The sequence below is a fragment of the Ceratotherium simum genome, chromosome 6 (assembly GCF_057802395.1).
Source record: "Ceratotherium simum simum isolate JZ-2026a chromosome 6, ASM5780239v1, whole genome shotgun sequence".
NCBI classification, from domain to species: Eukaryota; Metazoa; Chordata; class Mammalia; order Perissodactyla; family Rhinocerotidae; genus Ceratotherium; species Ceratotherium simum.
In genome coordinates this window covers 46,859,168-46,879,677 of record NC_141905.1, presented here as the reverse complement: position 1 = coordinate 46,879,677, position 20,510 = coordinate 46,859,168, and the positions used below count along the sequence as shown (strand labels likewise).

The 20,510-nt window shown below is 39.1% G+C and overlaps 1 protein-coding gene across 1 annotated transcript; it reads left to right on the top strand.

Annotated features, from left to right (window-relative positions):
- The first annotated feature begins 16,881 nt into the window (after positions 1-16,881).
- On the top strand, positions 16,882-19,640 carry DKK1 (dickkopf Wnt signaling pathway inhibitor 1). The gene is made up of 4 exons (XM_004440005.3): positions 16,882-17,259; positions 17,503-17,665; positions 18,746-18,889; positions 19,019-19,640. The coding sequence occupies exons 1-4, from the start codon at positions 17,014-17,016 to the stop codon at positions 19,270-19,272; spliced, it is 807 nt and encodes a 268-aa protein (XP_004440062.1). The 5' UTR covers positions 16,882-17,013; the 3' UTR covers positions 19,273-19,640.
- The last annotated feature ends 870 nt before the right edge of the window (positions 19,641-20,510 follow it).

The window sequence follows — 20,510 nt, the reverse complement described above, 5'->3', positions numbered from 1 at the left end:
GGCCATGGATTTCATAAAAATTAATAGCCTCAAGGCGTATGTTCTAGGCCGGGGTTTTTCAAACATCAATGTCAAACAATGTATGTGAGAAATATGGTAAAAACATAGATTTCCAGCATCACCCACAGTTATTTTGAGGTAGAGCCCAGGAATCTGAATTTTTAACAAGAACTTTAGTCTATTTTGATGGAAACATTTATATACATCCAGGGAAGAGAAGCAGGGAAAGAAGACTGATGGGAAAGCATTTCAGGAATGGGAGGGTGAAAGAGGAACGAAAAGAAGTCTATAAAGGGTCATGGACATCCAAAGCCTATTAAATACCTCCAAAAATGTTAAATGACATTTATATTCTGCCTATATAGACGTCCTTTCCAGTTTCCATATTAAAATAATGTTAATAATAAACTATTTTTGCTAAGGAATGCATTCACATCTTGAGTTACAAAGCCAAAAAGATATATTTATACCCATTTCTGGTATCTGGTATATCAGGGGAGGATACTAGGGGTGTAATTCACATGATGGCGGCTCTTAGTCCTCTAGGGACAAATGATAATAGAGACTTGAGCTTCTGGCTCAGCTGGATGTGACTGCCATTCAGCAATGTCCTATTCCCCTCCCTGAGGTTTAGCCTTGCTTTGGCCACTGAAAGGTGAGCCTGTCACTTCAAGCAGGAATATGAAGAGCCAATTCTTGCTTCAACACATCCGCCTTTCCCTCTATTACTGACATGGGCAGTTCTTCATCGCTGGCCGTCCTGTCAGCTTCAGAAGCAGGATAAAGACTGCAATATGGAGGGACACAGTCCCTAGCCAACCCATAAAAGCTTTAGAGTGGAGGATATTGTTGTCTGGAACCAAGACTTGGCTTTTTCTACTTCAGCAGCATAACCTTGACCATTCTGATTGATACAACTAACACACAGAAGAAAGCCAAGTGCTGCCCTAGCCTCTGTGTGGGAAATCGGCAATATGAATAACCCACTCTCAGGTAGAAGATATGTCTTTAGATCCTGAAGGAGGGGCAGTAAAACTGCAGTAAAGACTTCATGAATTCACTCAAATGCCCAGTCCTTTAACAGAAACTACCTTAAACTTGATATAGCAAAGATACATTTTAACAGGGTAATGGGAGGAAACACGCTTAGGAGCCAGACCACCTAAAACTGGGACAACGAGTTACGTGGGCCACTTGGCTGAAGACTTGCAAATGTAGAAGCATCAGGGTTAGTGGCATGAGAAGCAAAAAGCCCCAGTTGAAATTATATTAGTCATGGAACTGGGGCATTTATAATTCCTAGGGAGAGCTTGATTCTTCAAGATTCTTAGAAAGAGATGAGAGGCTGAGAGTTGTAATAATAAAAACAGGTTGAAATAGGAACAAAATACCATCTTAACTGTAATTATAATGTCATACGTGTAATTCTTTGCTAGGTTACGTGTGCCACAAAATGCTCTGTAAATTAGCGTGAATTATTAGGACCTTGGTTTCCTTACCCATAAGAGGATTATTCAAGTTCCTTTTAGTAATAAAATTCTGTGATTCTAAGTTACTTCACTTTTCTGAACCTCTTTCCTTATTTTTCAAAAGCAGGGTTGGCAAACTACAGCCCATGGGCTGTAGTAAATCTGGCCCCCCAGCCTGTTTTTGTAAATAAAGCTTTATTGCAACAAAGCCAATACACATTGTCTACAGCTGCTTTCGCGTTACAGCACAACGTGAGTTGAATAGCGAGAAAGAGGCTGTATGGCAGTTAAAGCCTAAAATATTTACTGTCTAGCTCTTTCCGGAAAAGTCTGCCAACCTGTGTTCAAAAGGAAGGGCTTACAATGGACCAATGATTTTCAAGTTGAGTTTTCCATAGAGCCTCAGGATATGGTAGTGATGCCTCAGAATTCACCAGGTTGGAAGGGGATGAGAAATACAGATGTTAAAGAAAGGGGATGTGCAGTCAATCGACTCCACAGGCTTCAGACTTCTAATTCTGATTCAATTAGAGAAGTTCTGATATTTTCTATTCTCCATATTAGGGATGTAGGTGACATTTCATTTAATGAAACTATTCTACTGTTAATTTTTTTTGTGTGTGGGTAAGATCAGGCCTGAGCTAACATCCATGCTAATCCTCCTCTTTGCTGAGGAAGACTGGCTCTGAGCTAACATCTATTGCCAATCCTCCTCCTTTTTTTTCCCCCAAAGCCCCAGTAGATAGTTGCACGTCATAGTTGCACATCCTTCTAGTTGCTGTATGTGGGACGCGGCCTCAGCGTGGCTGGAGAAGCAATGCGTTGGTGCGAGCCCGGGATCCGAACCAGGGCCGCCAGTAGCGGAGCACACGCACTTAACCACTAAGCCACGGGGCCAGCCCTCTACTGTTAATTTTTAATGTTTGAAAAAACACTGAACTAGATTATATTTGAGGTTCTTTTCACATGCAACTTTCTAGGCATGTGGTAGCTCATTTCTTAGGAGAAAAATTAATTGGAAAGATCCATGGAGACAGAAGTTAAGATATTAGTTAAATCTAGGAGACTAGGAGGGAACAACAGGGGCTTTTCTGGGGTGCCAGTAGTTTAATTTCTTGATCTGACTGGTGACATAAGTGTGTTCATTTTGTGAACACTCATCAAACTGTATGCTTGTATATTTTACTTAAATTAAATTTACTTTAAAAAGAGTTAAAACATATAACAAAAATATATGATATACCAAAAGTTATGAGCTTCATACTGCTTTTTGGTCTGTGTGTCTGAGTTTAAGGGAACATTACTACTTTTGCCCTTTTTTCTCATGTGTAAAATTAATTTTCTCGTGTGTAAAAGTCACTTCCATTTCATATATTTTTATTAAATCTTCATTCCCTCCAGTCCTCATCCCCTTTCAATCTAGTCTCCTTATTGAGGTCCAATTCATCTTTCAAAAAATGCCAATCTTATCTTGGAATTCCAGCTCCCTTCAACGACGGGAATTCCAGCTCCCATCCCGACGCCTTCAGGATGCAGTCAAACCCCTTAATTAAGTTAGCTCCCAAGGCTCTTTAAAATCAGTCCAAGGTCTCCAACCACTTGCTTGGCTTCCAGCCTTTTGCAGCTACCTTCATATACAGAACTTTGTACTCCTTTCTACCTTCCCAAATTCATTGACCAACTCAAGTTGTTCTGATCTCAACACAGCCATAACCACCTTCAGAAAGCTCTCTCTGACCTATAAGTGCTTTCTTGTTTCATAAGCACTGGTTCAAAGTCAGGTCATTGAGACAAAGAAAACATTGTTTGAATGACTGAAAATAAATAAATAGTGGAGAAGAACTCTGTGACAACCTTCTTTTTTTTTTTCTAGGAGACATGATGGAGATTGTGTTGTCTTGCGGTCACTGGGAAACAGCTAGAGAAGTAGTAAAGTTGTTGGGGTTATAGGAGGACTCTTTGGAGGTAAGTTTATCACAGATAATTTGAAACAAATTTGGGCCTACTTCCCTTCAAATCAATTTGATATGTAAAAAGTTTAAGTTTATCCAAAGACAATTTAAGAGTTGTTTATTTGTATTACAAAAAGTTAATTCCTTTTTGACTTAAACATGATACACTGCAAAGGCATTTAAAGTATAACTTGATTTCCTTTGGAAGCTAGTATATTATTGGAGAAGTGCTAGGCTGGTAAGTAGGAGAGTAGGAGTTTCCAGTAGGGTCCTGATTCTAATGTTAATATCCCATATGACTTTGAGTAAGTAACTTAACTTTTTCTAATTTTATTTTCCCTAACTGAAAAACTATATAAGAACATACACTAAAGCCCCTTCAGGAATCTTCCACTTGCTGTAACAAATCCAAAGGAAGAAAAAAACCAGTTATTTAAAAATAAGTAAATAAGTACCTAGCAATACATAGAAACTAGAAGGGAAATTCTTGGTAGACAAGAGACTATGAGAAATTCCTGAAAAAGAAAAAAGTAAGCGAGAAGCCAGACATGGTACTCTCAGCTACAGGGGAAAAAAAAGATTGAAACTCAAGACCCACAAGAGAGAGTTCAGTGCAGCAGGTGAGAGAAATACCAAGGGTACATACCACACTGGGAAGTGCTGGGAGACAGAAGCAGGAAGAGGTCCCAGGCAATCAACAAGAGTTTACATAGGGCTGTGCTGTTCAACATGGTAGCCCCTAGCCCTATGTGGCTATTTAAATAAAAGTAAGTACAATTTTGAAAATTCAATTCCTCAGTCACGCTAGCCACATATGGTTAGTGGCTACCATATAGGCCAGGGTAGATACAAAATATTTCTAGCATCACAGAAAGTTCTATCAGACAGCACTGATATAGGGTATCATGTTAGAAGGAGCCAGGTATATACCCCAAAATTCCTATGTATTTCCAACTTATTTCAAAAAAAATAATTTTAACCTCATAGAATCTCTTCCAGAGAATAAAAAAAGGAAAATACTCTCCAAGTTATTTTATGAGGTTGGCATAACCTTGATTCCAAAATTAGACATGTGTAATACCAGAAAGAAAGAAAGAAAAATTAGAGTTCAATCTTTCACATGAACATAGACACAAAAACCCTAATGAAATATTAGCAAAACTATTCAAACAATATATACATGTTAAAAGTGGCCAAATTAGTTTTATCTCAAAAATACAAAGATGGAATAATATTTTTTTTTTAATTATTTGTATAATTTACCACTTAAACAACTAAGGAAAAGGAATAACATTATCTTCCTTTATGTATAGACTAAGAATAGGGAAAAGTATTTAATATAATTAAAAATAAATTAATGATTGATTGTTATGATCAGTTATGTATGTTGCAAATATCTTCTCTTCACCTTCTTTGTAATGTTTTCTTAAAGAAGCTTTCATTTTTTTGTGGTCAAATTACCATCTGTTCCTATATAATTTATGATTTATGTCTTACATAATAAGACTTCCCTATCAAGTTATAAGGATATAGACATAGGCTCTCATTATTTACTTCTGAAAATCCTAAAATTTGCCATTTACAGTAGGCCTTTAACTTCACTGGAATGAATTTTTTTAATGGGTGGAACTATGTTTTACTTCTATATTTCCATATAGATGTCCAATTTTTCCAGTTCATTCATTCATGAATGAACATATATATATATATGTGTATATATATATACTCTCTCAATTTTCTTCCATTGCTATATTTGCCTCTCCCAGCAGTACTATAAACTGTCTTAATTAATATAGCTTTATTAAAATTCTTTACATCTTATAAGGCATCCCCCCCTTGCCTTTGTTACTGTTTTTAAAATTGTCTTAGCTACTTATAGTCCTTTTTCCCCATATAAATATTAGAACCAGATGGTCAAGCTTCATGAAAATGTCTTTTAGAATTTTCATTAGAATTACTTTAAATTTATAGATTAATTTGGGGGAGAAATTATAACCTTATGATACTAACTCTCTCCATCCATGGTCATATATACCTCTTTATTATTTACATTTTTTAAAATGTCTTCAAAAACATTTTATAATAGAATTCATGAACAATTTTTGTTGCTATTTAAAAGACATCTTTAAAAATATTATATTCTTGGGCCGGCCCCATGGCTTAGTGGTTGAGTGCACGCGCTCCGCTGCTGGCGGCTCAGGTTCGGATCCCGGGCACGCACCGATGCGCCACCTCTCCAGCCATGCTGAGGCCGCGTCCCACATACAGCAACTAGAAGGATGTGCAGCTATGACATACAACAATCTGCTGGGGCTTTGAGGGGAAAAATAAACAAATAAATAAAATCTTTAAAAAAGAAAAATATTATATTCTTGAAATCTTTCGTTGACATAGAGAAATTCAATAGATTTTTTTTGTATATTGCTTTTATGTCCAGCATCCTTGCTGAAATTTTACTAATTCATTTGTCTATCTCTTAAGTTATTTCTAAAGATAATACTATCATTTCTGAATAATGAAATGTTTTATTTCATTCTTCCTAGTTCCAATCATTAATATCTTTTCTTGAAGTAATGATCTGGCTGGGACCCCAAGTAAATACAAAATAAAGAAATTACAGTTGGTATCCTTGGCTTTTTCCAGATTTTAAATTTCAACATTAGGTGTTTCATATAGGATTTATATGCATACACATCATCATATTAAGAAAGTTCCCAGTTTGTCAATCTTTTTAAAAATCATGACCAGCTATTGAATTGCATCAAATTCTTTTTCAGCATATATTGGGATAGTCACATGGTTTTCTTCTTAATCTGTTGTGGCATATTTGGCAGAAGATGTTAAGAGATTTCTAACATTAAATCACTCGTGCTTCCTTGGCCTGAATTCAACTTTGTCATGACGTGCTTTTTTTTTTTTGCTGAGGAAGATTCACCCTGAGCTAATATCTGTTGCCAATCTTCCTCTTTTTGCTTGAGGAAGATTCACTCTGAGCTAACATCTGTGCCAGTCTTCCCCAATTTGTATGTGAGTCATCCCCATAGCATGGCTGCTGATGAGTGGTATAGGTCCGTGCCTGGGAACCAAACCAGGGCCACCAAAGTGGAGCATGCTGAACTTAACCACCAGGCCATGGGGCCAGCCCCCCATGACATGCATTTTTAATACATTGGTTTTCTTATTTACAAATTTAACATTTCAGATTTTTGAGTCTATGCTTTCAAGAGAGTAGCCTGTAATTTCCCTTTCTTGAACTATTCTTGTCTGGTTTGTGTATGAGGTTATATAGCCTAAGGTGTTTGGTCAAGTCTTCTCTTCTAGAGAATAGAAATATGTGCATGTATATTCTACATCATTAATAATCAGTAATCGTAAGTTTAAAAATTAAAAGAAGCCATTTCCACCCATCAGACTTGCAAACTAAAATATTAAAATAGCAAATGTTGGTTAAAATGTAGAGCAAAGTAAAATTCTTACATACTGATGGTACAAATGTGAATTATTATAACAACTTTGAAGAACAATTTTGCAATATTTAACAAAGTTGAAAATGTCCATATTTACAACTCAGCACTCTACTCATTGGTATATTTCCTAGAAAAAACTTCACACATGTTCTCGAGGAGATATACGGAAGGATGCCCACGGAAGCATTTTGAAATAGCGAAAAATTTAGAAATCGAAATATTCATCACCTGGGTAAGGGGCCATTAAATCTGGTCTATTCAAACAATAGAATATTATCCTGAAGTGAAAACAAATGTATTAGCTAAATTTAATATGGATGATTCTCACAAACAATGCTGAATGAAAAAATTGCATGATAACACAGTCTGATAGCATTTACATAATTTTTGTCTGATAGCATTTACATAATTTTTGTTTAAGTTAAAGAACTCTCATCTTTGGGGAAATGGCAGGTTAGGTTATTCAGACCAACTCTCCTACTGAAAAAATTTTAAAATGCTAAATAAATATGTACATTTTATTCTTCTTAAAAGTCTCGAAAAGTTGACAACAGACTAAGAAATAACTAAGCCAAAATCAAAGAGAAAGTAGGAACCATGAGAAGTAAGCAGGTGGCTGAAGCTGTGTTTGCCTTGAGAACAAACACTGTCTGGGGAAGCTAAGTCTGGTGAAGCTGACCTTTGGTTTAATGGCCACCTGGCACAAGGGATATAGAAGTCAAAGCCCAGTGACTGCCATTTTAAAAAATTAAAGTACATGAGCTTACAATGAAATAAATTATATTAAAAACAAAAATTATATATAAAAACAAAGTAAATATGCAAAACTCATCACTTCCTAATTGTTTTACTTTATTTCTCCCTGTTCTTGACGTTAAGTCAATTGTATCTGTATGGTAGAAATACTTCATAATGGTGAGCTTTCTTCCCACCTCCATGTTTCATGGAGTCACATTTTTTGCTTGAACTTACCCACGGAGGGAGCATGCACAGAAATCAGCAAACACGGAAAATCAGGGCTGGGTTTAGAACTGAAGCTGAAAGTAGTTTTAGTTTAATGAATATAATTTGTACAAGGGTGAGAATAGTTTAACAGTGGATTACAGATCAAATTTAATGACAATAAATTGATTAGAAAAAGAGTCAGCAGACTGTGATGCAATTTCATGTGTTAAATCATGGTTGAATTATGCCCATAGGTTCGCTATGGATACAAGAGTTCAACAAAAACCAATAAAAGCATCTGTAAGAACCAATTGGCTATAGGATATTTGCAATAATGAGTATTATATATTTTATTATTATTTGTAAATAGGTGTTACATATCTGTTATATCAGTTAAAATTTACAATACATATATGTATATAATGTATATATATGTGCAGTTTTTTTAAAACGTGCTGGTTGTTAACCATTTACCAGCATACCACTAATTCTGGGCATCCAATTTCACAAGCACTCCAGGTGACCGTTTTGATCAGTAAGTCTGAGCAACGCTGAGCAAAGGCAAACTTTCCCAAACCTGGTTTTGCGCCAGAATCACCTAAGACATTAAAATATAATAATAAATATTTCTAGGCCCTGCAACAGACATACAAAATGGGAACCAGGAGTCAGGGTCTGGGAAGATGTGTGTACGTGTAGTGTATATGCATGTGTGTGTGTGTGTGTGTGTGTGTGTGTGGAGGGTGTTAACCTAGGTTTCCAAAGTTTGGAAAACACTAAATTTGGAATTACCTTTTAACCTGGAGCAGAAAGTTTGGAAGGTGGCAGACTTTGTGGGGGGGAACAGTTGGATTGGTGGTGGAGTTTTTCAAAGTGTAGCCTAAGGATGACCTGCATTACACTCAACCAATGGAGAGTGTTAAAAATAGTCACCATAGTCATCCCAGATCTATGCAATCAAAAGAGCTAGGAGCAAGATCTGGGAATCTGCACTTAAACATGCATCCTCTAGTTATTTTTATGTACACAACAGTTTAAGAATCACAGATCAGCAGAGTTTTTAATAGACTTTTTTAGGAAAAAAAGCACCTTTAATTGACTAATACTTGTTTTTCAATGCCTACACAAAGAGGAAAGGATTCTATTATTTTCTCTCCCATTTCTTACATACTTACAAGTAAAAGTGCTGTTTATTTACTTACTTAATCATTTACTTGCATACTTACTTATTAACTTACTTGTTTTTCTAATCTCAGCTATTGATAAAACCATAGCAAGGTAATTTTCCAAACAAATTTAGGACTTTGCCTGCAAATCAAGAACTGTAAAAATGAAGAAAACCTATACACCTTAGACCTTTAGACTTCACAGCTCTAGCCACAGTTCCTTTCTAAAATTATTAGCAAATGCAAATGATATTAGCAGAAAGGGGTAATGGGATATGCTTTTGATGGAAAGCTCATTAGCCATTAGATTCTCTGCCTGACACTTTCATACCTTCTAAGTAAGTTCGTGGCTAAGCTGAATTCACAAAGCTGCTGATATTTGCAAAATACTTTTCACTTGTGTTAGTTAAATGCAGCACTTGCTTTAAAGAGTGCTTTTCTTGTTGTAAATAGAATCAGCTGGTTAGAAGTAATATTGTGAGAACATGGAGATACTGATGGAGAACAGAGCTCGACCAAAAAATGTGGACAGTGTCCTATCAAAACATTAACGACCTTTTGAAAAGTTTGATTGAGGTCAATTTGCTTGTTACTTTAAAGTCATTCTTATAAACATATTTTAGATTAGAATAGTGTATAATTTTATACTTAGCATCTAACTTACAGCTAAGAATTTAGTACACAAAAAATATTTATTGATTGTATAGAGACAGTATTCTCACACATCTTCCAGAATTCTTTAAAAGAAATTCTAATAGTAGAAGATTTTTTCTGTCAGGACTTCTCTTTAAGAAAAGTGAGCTTCAAGAAAAACTTTGGAAGTTGTTTAGAATTCTTAACTGTTAAATAACAGTACATAACTCCCAATAGTAATTTTAACAGCTACATATATTATGCTAGGAGCTGCACTTCCAGTATGTTGTTTTAATTTTTCTTCTGTTCTTTTTCTACTTGTATATTACATTGGCTCAAAAGAAATGCAAGTATTAAACAGTATATTATAACTATTATTTTACATAAGCCTATAAGTTTGTATCTTCTTTTTGAACATGGAAACTTGAAATGATTAGTATATGCTCATTCAAATAGATGGAAAAATAATATTCTCTTATATTTTTGTTCTCCCTGAATAGTTATAAATGTGTGATCTTTCCTGAGATTTCTTTGGCCTAGAATTTCCCTATAATACAATATTTATAATAATCTGGAGACTTCAAAATTTTTATCTGAGAATGCAATATAGAGTCTTTCAACTTCAATCGAACTACATAAACATAAATTCAGAACCTACATATTGGATTCCAGTTGCCATTTTTGTGTGTGTGTGTGTGAGGAATATCAGCCCTGAGCTAACATCCCTGCTAATCCTCCTCTTTTTGCTGAGGAAGAGCGGCTCTGAGCTAACATCTATTGCCAATCCTCCTCCTTTTTTATCCCCAAAGCCCCAGTGGATAGTAGTATGTCATAGTTGCACATCCTTCTAGTTGCTGTATGTGGGACGCTGCCTCAGCATGGCCGCAGAAGCTGTGCATTGGTGGGCGCCGGGGGTCCCGGCCTGGCAGCCAGTAGCGAGGGCATGCACCTAACTGCTAAACCACTGGGCAGGCCCTCCAGTTGCCATTTTAATTCTAACTTATTAAGATATAAATTATTGTATGAACAAGACATTGTGTAGACTATTAAGACGGACAAGAGAACATTTAACCTGGAAGAGTTTGCAGCATAGCAAGATAGAGAAGGTATGCAATATACAAATAACTGAACCTGGAAAATAAATCTCTGGAGTAAATTGAACGATTAAGTCATTTACATCTTCCCTACTTCTAGGGAAATTCCACCAGGGGGCAGCAGAAGAGCGGGTTTCTCCCACTTGCCACCAGACAAGGGAGACACGGCGGAGCCTGATGTCCCTCGGAGCTTTAATCTTCCCCTCCGTCGCCTTTCCTCTCACCCCCCTTTAATTAAGTCAGAAGGGCCCTATATTTATTTGCCCATGAACTGACACAGCAAACCAACAGCAGCCATTGTAGTGTGAATGGATTTTCGATCAGGCAAGAGGCTTGGGCTGGGATTACCCGCCCCGCAGCCGGATGAATGTGCTGAGCACAAAGTCTGCTCAAAGCCGAGCAAACGGACTATTTGTGAAAATGCCATCCTGGCTCAAGTCTGATTAAGACCTGGGGTCCCCAGGCCGTTTGATCTTCGCTCATCAAAGAGAGTCCTTAAACAAGCTTCATTTTACACTACTGTATGTTGGCGACGGATTGTGACACCAAAGTGCAGCCACCGTGAGCAGCCTCCCAGAGCACGTGAACAATGGGAATTCGCGGCTTGGTTAAGAGCAGGGCACCCAGGGCCAGCCTGCCAGGGAATTCTCCAGCGCTGGAGGCTGGGCGTGAAGGGCAGGGCGCGAGTTTGAGGGTTTCTGGGTCTACCCAATGACTTTTTCTCCCACTTGTCTCCTTCCACCCTTCTCTGCTCCTGAACTCATCTGAAAATTATTTTATTTCTGTGACTTAAAGGTGATCAAGAATCCTTGCATCCCTCTAATTATGCATCCCTCCTCTTCCTTGCCAAAAGTTAACAGTTCTGTTTCTAGCCTGTATCCTTGGTCCACTCACAGGCATTCTAAGACACTGTCTTGGGACACTGAAGTGTTTTCAAGGTCCTGCTTTCTATTTTTCACCTAAGGTCCCATTACAATTCACCAGTTTGAGATTTAGTGATACCTGAAAAAATTCAGCTCTAAATCATTACAATCAATTTCGTGAAGGAAAATAATTTCTTTCTCTCACTTTCTCTCCAAATGTGTGTGTGTGCACGCGTGTGTGTGTAGACACTAAAAGTTAACACTGGTTTCCTTTGAATGGTGGGGTTGCATGTGCCATTTATTTTTGTTTTCAGACTTTTCTGTATTTGCTGAATTGTCTCCAAGAACATATATGACATAATTTAGAAATATATATATATTTTTTAATAAAATCACTTGGTTCAAGTAATTCACTTTTTTTTTCAGAGACCTAAAACTTAATATATTTTCTTCAAAAACCTTACATAACCTTACATATTTTCTTCAAAATCAAAATATAGTATTGATGTCAGTGATCATTACTTTATCCTTAGGCTGCCTGAAAGAAGAGGCCTCTTGTAGGATGCTCTTACTTTAATCAGAATACAAAAGGCCTTGTCCAGGCAGTGCTTAAAATAAAGGGGGGAGGGTTATAGTCAGAAAGGACCTCTCCACCTCCCCCTCATACCATTTTAGAAATGAAAGACCAACTCTGAGAGCTAAATGGCCTGACCAATGTCCCCTTTTTGCCAGCCAGCTGGTGGCTGTCACAGTAAAAGTCCCAGTGCACCAAGTTCCAGCCCCAGACTCCTGCCATCTTGGCAGATACCTTTCTTGGCCACGACCTTTGGAGAGTGCCTGCATTATAAAGGAGGTAATAATAGGAACCCAGGGACATGGAAGAAAACAATTTTTCTCTAGGTCTCTAGGCCTGTTTTAAAAGGATCTTGCATCCTGCTTTCTGCTGTCATGGGCCAGTCTTCATGGTTGGAAATGTCAAATCCTCTAGGGGGATGTTAAGGGGACCATTTTGCACTCCCTATAACTATATACCACAGACCTGTCTGAGTGTCAGGACATCAGGAAGTCCTCTCTCGATTTTAGTCAAAAGTTTCTGGTTCTGGGCTCTATTCTCAGATTAGTTTTTGATGTCTGGCTCCTGTAAAACACATCTTCTAAGCTGGGTTAGAAAGCTGCCATGGAGCCTGATTTATCTGGGCTGGCCATCTCCACTGACCAAATAAACATAATCATTGTCAAATCTCGCCTTCTCTTTGTACTGAGTGCAGAAAAGCCTAATCCAGCCTCTCAGGAGTTGTAACAGGGGCCTGGTCTAAAAGCTCTTTTAACATCATAAAGAGCATTAAGACCAAAATCTTTTAAAGGCCAGTGAGAAACTCATAACATTTTTTACTAAACTCAGGAATGAGAAATCTCTACTATAAATTCAAGACCAGTGCCAACAAAAATGTTGGCAACACTCACCATAAGGAATGACATTTCTTCAGTGTTTTCCTAGTCAAGTAAAATTAAATGGCAACAGATCTGCTTCCTTTGATTTAGCAAAGAGAAAGAATGAAAGAAGGAGAGAAGCAAGGGAAGGAGGAAAGAAGAGAGGAAGGAAGAGGGTGAAGTAAAAATGCAGCAGTCACATGAGAATCTCAAATAACAAAGATGGAAAAATAGTTTGCAAATAGTGTGGTGTTTTTTGGAGTATATTTGTCTGTCTGTCTGTCTTCCTCACGGATGAAGAAGTTGAGTATTCTATGCTGGGCATATGACACTTAAAATGAGAGGAAGGCACAAGGATCATACCATTCCTGAGTTATGAGGCTTGATTCCACATTGATAAACATGTTCACCTATTTTACAATTTAATAAAAAATATTAAACTTATTGCATTAATTATGGTCATATTTAAACCAGATCAAATAGGAGGCAGGGTTCCCTACAGAACTAAATAAACTAGGTTTAATAAACTAAATACACCTGATCTGACTCCCACCACCTGTCACCTAGCTGTAGGAGAGAGTCATCAGAACCCTCTCTTCCCTGAGGCTTGTTGATCACAATTCCTGGACATTTTTCTATCTTTCTCATGACCTAGTATGTGCCAAAATATAATCTATTTTGGAACCATTTGTACCTCCATTCCCAAGTAAATATATTTGTTTCCCCAATTTCTCATAGACTGAAAGCTCTCTGAGGACAAGGAGCCTGCCTTTAATATTTTAAGGGTATACTCCCAAAGGTACCAGGGTAGCATTTTGCATATAATGGGCATTCACTGAATTTTAATTGGCTGCTGATGTAACAATGAACTTCATTTTACCTCCTTACCCACCCAGCTCTTTTGTTGCCAGTGAGCAAACTCAATCATGGAAAGGATTTTCAAATGGAGACTCCATTGAAATAGTAAATTTTCCATTTGGAACAAAGAATTGGCTTGCTGAATACACAGCTCTCTCTAAGGCCCTCCCACATAATTTCTCTTTTGTATAATTTCAAAGTTTACCTACCCTCCACCTACTCAATTATTTGAAGATAGGCAATATGAGAACTCATCTTTCATCCCACAGCGCCAAGTACCATGCTTAGCGCATAGTAGGAACCCAGATGTTGACCAATTCATTATTAGCTTTCAAAACATGACAATTTCAGGAGCAACACAGAAAGTGGGGAAGGAGGTAGAACCCAATCCACTCATGTAATCCCAGGGGTACAATTACTCTTGGCTTAGCTCCCCTAACTCAACACAACAGATTCTGTCCAAGCTCAATGAATATGAAATCATAACAGACACATGGATTCAGGGATCAAGATTGAATTTATGCAACATATCTTTGTTAAAATTTTCCTTTTGCTGATTAAATTGTTCCACTTTTTTTTGCCCCTAGACAATGGTTTCATTTGTGAATCCAAGCTCTTAATGAATGAAATTCATTAAATGTATTAACATGTACCATCTCTTACGAAAAGAAGAAAAGAGATTGGCCTTTATTGTGGCACAAGCATATTTTTAGACATATTTAAATAGGATAATGGGACTAGGAAGAAGTATTTTCACCCTTGCCAAGGACAGGGTATTCTTTCTCCACATTGCAACATCGTAAGAATTTAAGACAGACTGGAGATTTTCTACCATACTGAAGGTGCTCAGCACATTGGTTATTGACATTGTTATCAATATTCTGCAAGTGATAATATGGCACCTCAAATCCCCGATGCCTTTACCCTTTCATTCTATAATCTTCTCGGTCTATATAAACTTCAAGTCGACTGAGAGTAGGGCCATATCTGCCCAAGGGAGACCTGACTCATTGCTCATTCTCAATAAAAAGTATATCGACTTATTTCTTAGCCTCATTACTTAAAAGCCAATATAAACAACCTCTTCTTTGCTTCCAAATTTCAATTTGTTCCAAAAATTTCTAGAATAATAGCCAAGTCTAGATCATTGTACATGTTCATAATAAAACCTAAAGAAATATGTAAGATTTAATCCGTGTTACAATTTCAAGCAGGAATTATCAATAAACCGGAGGAAATTTCACAAGATAAATGGAATTTGGGATGGGATGGATACCAGTGTAATTAGAGGCATTATTAAAGAATTGTTTAGAAGATGTTCTTAATATGATCTCTGAAACCCAAAAAACCAGAATACAGACCATTACAAAATTTTTTGAAATTACCCCTCGCCCTCTTAACATTCGGATTATACCATTTCAGTACTGTCACTGGGTATACTTGGTGGTACCAGGCATGAATATAGTAGGTCAGTGTGTAGAGTAATTGTAAATACCCTGGAGGTTAGGGAGCACGAAATAAATATATCCTAGTCTTTTTTATTCAACAGTGATTATTCATCTCTTTTCTAACCTCGAATAGCAGTTGTCCATTAGTTTATAACATCAACCTGTTTTAAAAAGAATTGTGTACACTTCTTATCTTTTATTATTACTATAATTAGAATAAAGTCTCTTAAATATATGTATTCACTGCGCCCCCCCTGCCCTCCCCCCCCCCAAAAGCAACAACCAGGAGGGAAGCCCAATGTCAGGACACTAGGCTTCCAATATGTTTTTGTTGAAAAAATAAATTATTTCCAATTTATAAGCAGGACAGCATTCTTATGCACTAGCCTAACATTATTTTCATACACTCATTTAAATGATGTCAAATTCACTTTCAGCTTCCCTTTTCGAGCAGCTAGTCTCTTATCTCCCTAGAGGGGATATTCCCCGGTCGGGGAATGGTCTGACTTGGGATCAAACACAGGCATTCTCAAGCTTTGCGATATGAAATACTAATGAGGAAGTCGGGCGCTAAGCCTCAAGGGTTTCTTATCTCCCTGCGTTAACCCACCACTGAGAAGGGGGCACCGGGGAAAGACGACTGACCCGGCCGCTGGACCCTGTCCGCTCTCGCTCTGGCCACTTTGATCTCGCGCGTCTGCCTAATCAAGTTCATCTACTGCCGCGACTGCTCAGAGTCAAAGAACAACATTAAATAGTTTGATTATCGGATGGTCATTTCCCTCTTCCCTCCACCCCTGATCTCATTTCCAAACGCCAGTCTCTCGCCTCCCTCTCTAAACTTCCCATCAAATGAGAATTAGTTCTTCTTCCTTCTTACCCTCGTTTGATGTGCAAATTTCCTTCTCTTTGCACATTTTTCTCTCGGTGGCAGGGGTGGAGGGGGGGTGGAGGAAGGAAGGGGGAGGAATTGAACGAACTTAAAGCCAAAGACCTCACCCCAAATCTGCAAACCGTGACTCTAAAGGGTTAATCAGCAACTTGCACCGGCCACCTGGCCCTCTCGCTAAGATGCTTTGATAGAGACTTTGGATTACTGATGGGGTTGTATTTAATACTGAATATTATTTATGTGCACAATAAACCAGTACTGGCATAAGGGAGAGAGGAGAAAAGGGGTTTTGCAGAGACTGTCACAATTCCTCTGAAAAGTGTTTCAGGTCCCGATAATCCGACCCTACTGCAAGGCAAGGTCGCCCGAGTTCCCGAAGTTCCTCCCTTCTCCTGTGTTTATTAAAAGTCGTCTGATCTGATGGGCACTGATTACGGTCACCCCGAAGATGAGCTGGGCCAGGGGAGCGACTGCGCAAAGGAGGGGTGGGCTGAAGAGTGTCAAAGGCTCCCCCTCATGTACACAAACACACCCCCTCCCAGCCCCTCCCAACGCTTTGAAATCCCATCCCGGCTTTGTTGTCTCCCCCCGAGGGGCTGGAATGCTCCGAGCCCGCAAGTATAAAGGCAGCCGCGGTGGCGGTGGCGGCGCAGAGCTCTGTGCACCAGGCAGTTAGAACTCTGGGACCTCTGAAGGCTGTCAGAAGCCTGACTCTGCAGCACCGCTTGGTGGGACCAGGCTTGCAAAGTGACATCCCTCCTTTCTTTTTCTCTCTCTCTCTCGAGTCCTCCTGAGATGACGGCTCTCGGCGCAGCGGGAGTTGCCCGGGTCTTGGTCACCCTGGTAGCTGCGGCTCTTTGCGGCCACCCTCTGCTCCGAGTTAGCGCCACCTTGAACTCGGTTCTCGTCAATTCCAACGCCATCAAGAACCTGCCCCCACCGCTGGGCGGCGCTGCCGGGCACCCAGGCTCTGCAGTCAGCGCAGCTCCTGGAATTCTGTACGAGGGCGGGAACAAGTACCAGACTATTGACAACTACCAGGTGAGAAGGGTCTCAGGGATCTGGGGACGCTGTGACCCTAAAAGGGTCTCTTTTGGGGAGAAGGCGTAGAACGTGCTGAGTGTGTGCGGTTCAGGGCGCATTTGGAAACTGCATTTGGGAGCAGTGGGCAGCAACAGCTTTTGGACAGGTGGGCAGAAAGGAAATGTGATGAGCGTCGAGACCTAGGAGTGTGGGCACCTGGATGCCCAGATGCCTCACCCTCTCCCGGTCCCCTTCCCGCAGCCGTACCCGTGCGCCGAGGACGAGGAGTGCAGCACCGACGAGTACTGCGCGAGTCCCACCCGCGGAGCCGGCGCCAGCGCGCAAATCTGCCTCGCCTGCAGGAAGCGCCGAAAACGCTGCATGCGTCACGCTATGTGCTGCCCTGGGAACTTCTGCAAAAATGGTGAGTCCCGTCGCTCCCTTTCTGACTCAAACTGTCCGGTTTCTGCGCGCCTACCGATGGGAGAAAACGCTCTCTGGGAAGCTGCGGCGCCACCTGCAAACGGGTGTTCAGAATGCGAGGTTCCCCTGAAATATCTTCATGGCGAGTGATTAATCTGGGAGGAGAGAGAAGTACGGAAGTCTTGGAGCTCTTTATCTTCCTCTGTGTCCCTCAATTATTTAACACGACGGCTTACCTCTGAGTGGACCCTTCCATAAAAAATTTGAGGAGTCTTGACACGGATTGAGAAAGAAGGTGGGGAGGGAGGGAGGTGGAATTATACAGAGACCAAGGAAACCAGCTCTGGCGTTTAGCTGCCTTTTCCATTTGCAACAGAATGATTTATCTGTGCTGGCCATTCCTTAGGGAAGATCTTGATAGCTTCGCATCTTGGCCTCTCCATCCTTACCCCTTCCTCCACCTCCTGCTACCTTAAAATAAGTACTCCTCTTCCCCTCCCACCATAGATCCACTAAAATTCAATGTCTCAAAGAGGTAGACTCAGCCCAAGAAGTCTCCAGAAATAAACTTAAGGGTGGCGACCCTCCTTAGGATCCAGTAATACTCCAGGATGAACTAAATCTCTGTAATATAGAAATTATACAGTAAAGTAACTGGTGAGTGAGATTGTAATCTTCCAGGCAGCTGGTGTTGCTTTTGCTTAACTTAGTCTGGCGGTACCTATATAGCACCAAGGGCAGAGAAGTTATTTTTAAAACAATTTTTTAAGTGACTGATTTTCTTACCCCAAGGGTCATATTAAAATGGGCAGAAATCTCACTGCCACTACCACAGTTGGTAGGAAAGTATTTTAAATGGCTATATATGGGATGTCGCATATGACTGCACAGTGTACACACTGATGCTTCTGTCCATCTGGGGAGTTTTGCATGAACACTAGGGAGGAAGTTTGGCTTGTGCTTAAAATGTCACTGCAATGAGGTATCAAGTTAGTGCAGGCATAGCAGACTGCCACTATTACAGCTGGAGGTAGTAACACATTACAGCTTAGAAATTAATCACTCTCTCCTGCTTCCTTAGGAATATGTATGCCTTCTGATCACAATCATTTCCATCGAGGGGAAATCGAGGAAACCATTATTGAAAGCTTTGGTAATGATCACAGCACCTTGGATGGGTACGCCAGAAGAACTACACTGTCTTCAAAAATGTATCATACCAAAGGTAGGTTGGAGGACCTTAAGACTCATTCTTCTTTGTTAGCACATCAGAAGTGTCCATCGGATTATCTTAATGAAATAATGCAGGCTTAGCAGTGACCACATACTTTTCATTTTGTCTCCTCCTTCCTAGGACAAGAAGGTTCTGTCTGTCTCCGATCATCAGACTGTGCCACAGGGTTGTGCTGTGCTAGACACTTCTGGTCCAAGATCTGTAAACCCGTCCTCAAAGAAGGTCAAGTGTGCACCAAGCACAGGAGAAAAGGCTCCCATGGGCTGGAGATATTCCAGCGTTGTTACTGCGGAGAAGGTCTGTCTTGCCGGATACAGAAAGATCACCATCAAGCCAGTAATTCTTCTAGGCTTCACACCTGTCAGAGACACTAAGCCAGCTGTCTGAACACAGTGGACTCCTTTTATATAATATAGGCTATGAAAACCTTTTGTGACTTTGTCAGCTCAGTCCTTAAGGATGTACAAATTCTGTGGTTACAGTTAAGCATTCCAATACCTTCCGAAAATCTGGAGTGTAAGAGCTTTGTTTCTTTATGGAACTCCTCGTCACTGATTGCAGTAAATTACTGTGTTGTAAAGTCTCAGTGTGGCACTTACCTGTAAATGCAACAAAACTTTTAATTATTTTTCTACAGGTGCTGCATTGTCTATTGTTCCTCTTGTTATGTAAATTTTTGTACACATTGTTATCTTGACACAAATATTCTATATTGAATTGAAATAAATAATTTCAGCTTATACTTCTTAAGTGCATAACCCTTTCCCCTTTTACTTCTAGAATCTAGAATGCAAGGAGCTTTTGGAATGACAAATGATAGGTATCTGAAATTTATCATGAAAATATTAGCTTATTTTCTGAAATGTACTATCTCAGTGCTTAGATTATATTTATCTCTAGGCTGTGATAGCCCTTGAAATAAAATTTAACATTTAATACCATGAAATGTTACAAGTTTAAATTTTAGCATTGTGATCTGAGAGGCGTGTGTGTGTGTGGTCTATAGGGACAGAAATGTGACGTGTTTAAAGATGATCAGAGAAAGATGTCTAAATATAAGACAATGTTGATCAACTCTAGAGTCATTTTAAAGAAAAACGTGTTCTCCATTGACAAACTCAAATGATCGTGGTGTATGAGATTGAATCTTACATTACTACTTTCAAAAGTTTTCCAATAAATTAATAATATTGTCCAAATAGTTAATAACTATTGGGTAACAAAGGAAATTTCCCACAAAAATAATATGAGAGTCAAGTACTTGTTGGTTGGCAGGAAGAGCTTGTGTTTGTGTGTGTGTGTGTGTGTGTGTGTATAAATACAGTTGACAAATACAAACAGATTTTGTATCAAATTTAAGTATCTTAAATACTTCATGCCAGGAAGACTTGTTCTAATTATTTTGACTTTAAAATAATTATTAAATAAAAATCACAAATCCTCTCTCATGCCATTCTTTTCTTCTCTTGCTAGGTGAGCTGAATATTTCAGTTTTTGGTTAACCTGAAATCTGTTGATTGGAATGAGGATGGGGTATATTGTTTAAAAGAAAAGCCACAGAAATGAAATCTAAACTGACTTTGCATTTTCACTTGCCAACTTTGAAATAGGC

What these genes read in the sequence shown, in the direction of transcription:
- DKK1 (XM_004440005.3), top strand. Translation starts at nt 17,014, where the DNA reads ATGACGGCTCTCGGCGCAGCGGGAGTTGCCCGGGTCTTGGTCACCCTG. An exon ending in AGACTATTGACAACTACCAG is followed by an intron (nt 17,260 to 17,502) that starts GTGAGAAGGGTC and finishes CCCTTCCCGCAG; the next exon opens with CCGTACCCGTGCGCCGAGGA. An exon ending in AAAAATGTATCATACCAAAG is followed by an intron (nt 18,890 to 19,018) that starts GTAGGTTGGAGG and finishes CCTCCTTCCTAG; the next exon opens with GACAAGAAGGTTCTGTCTGT.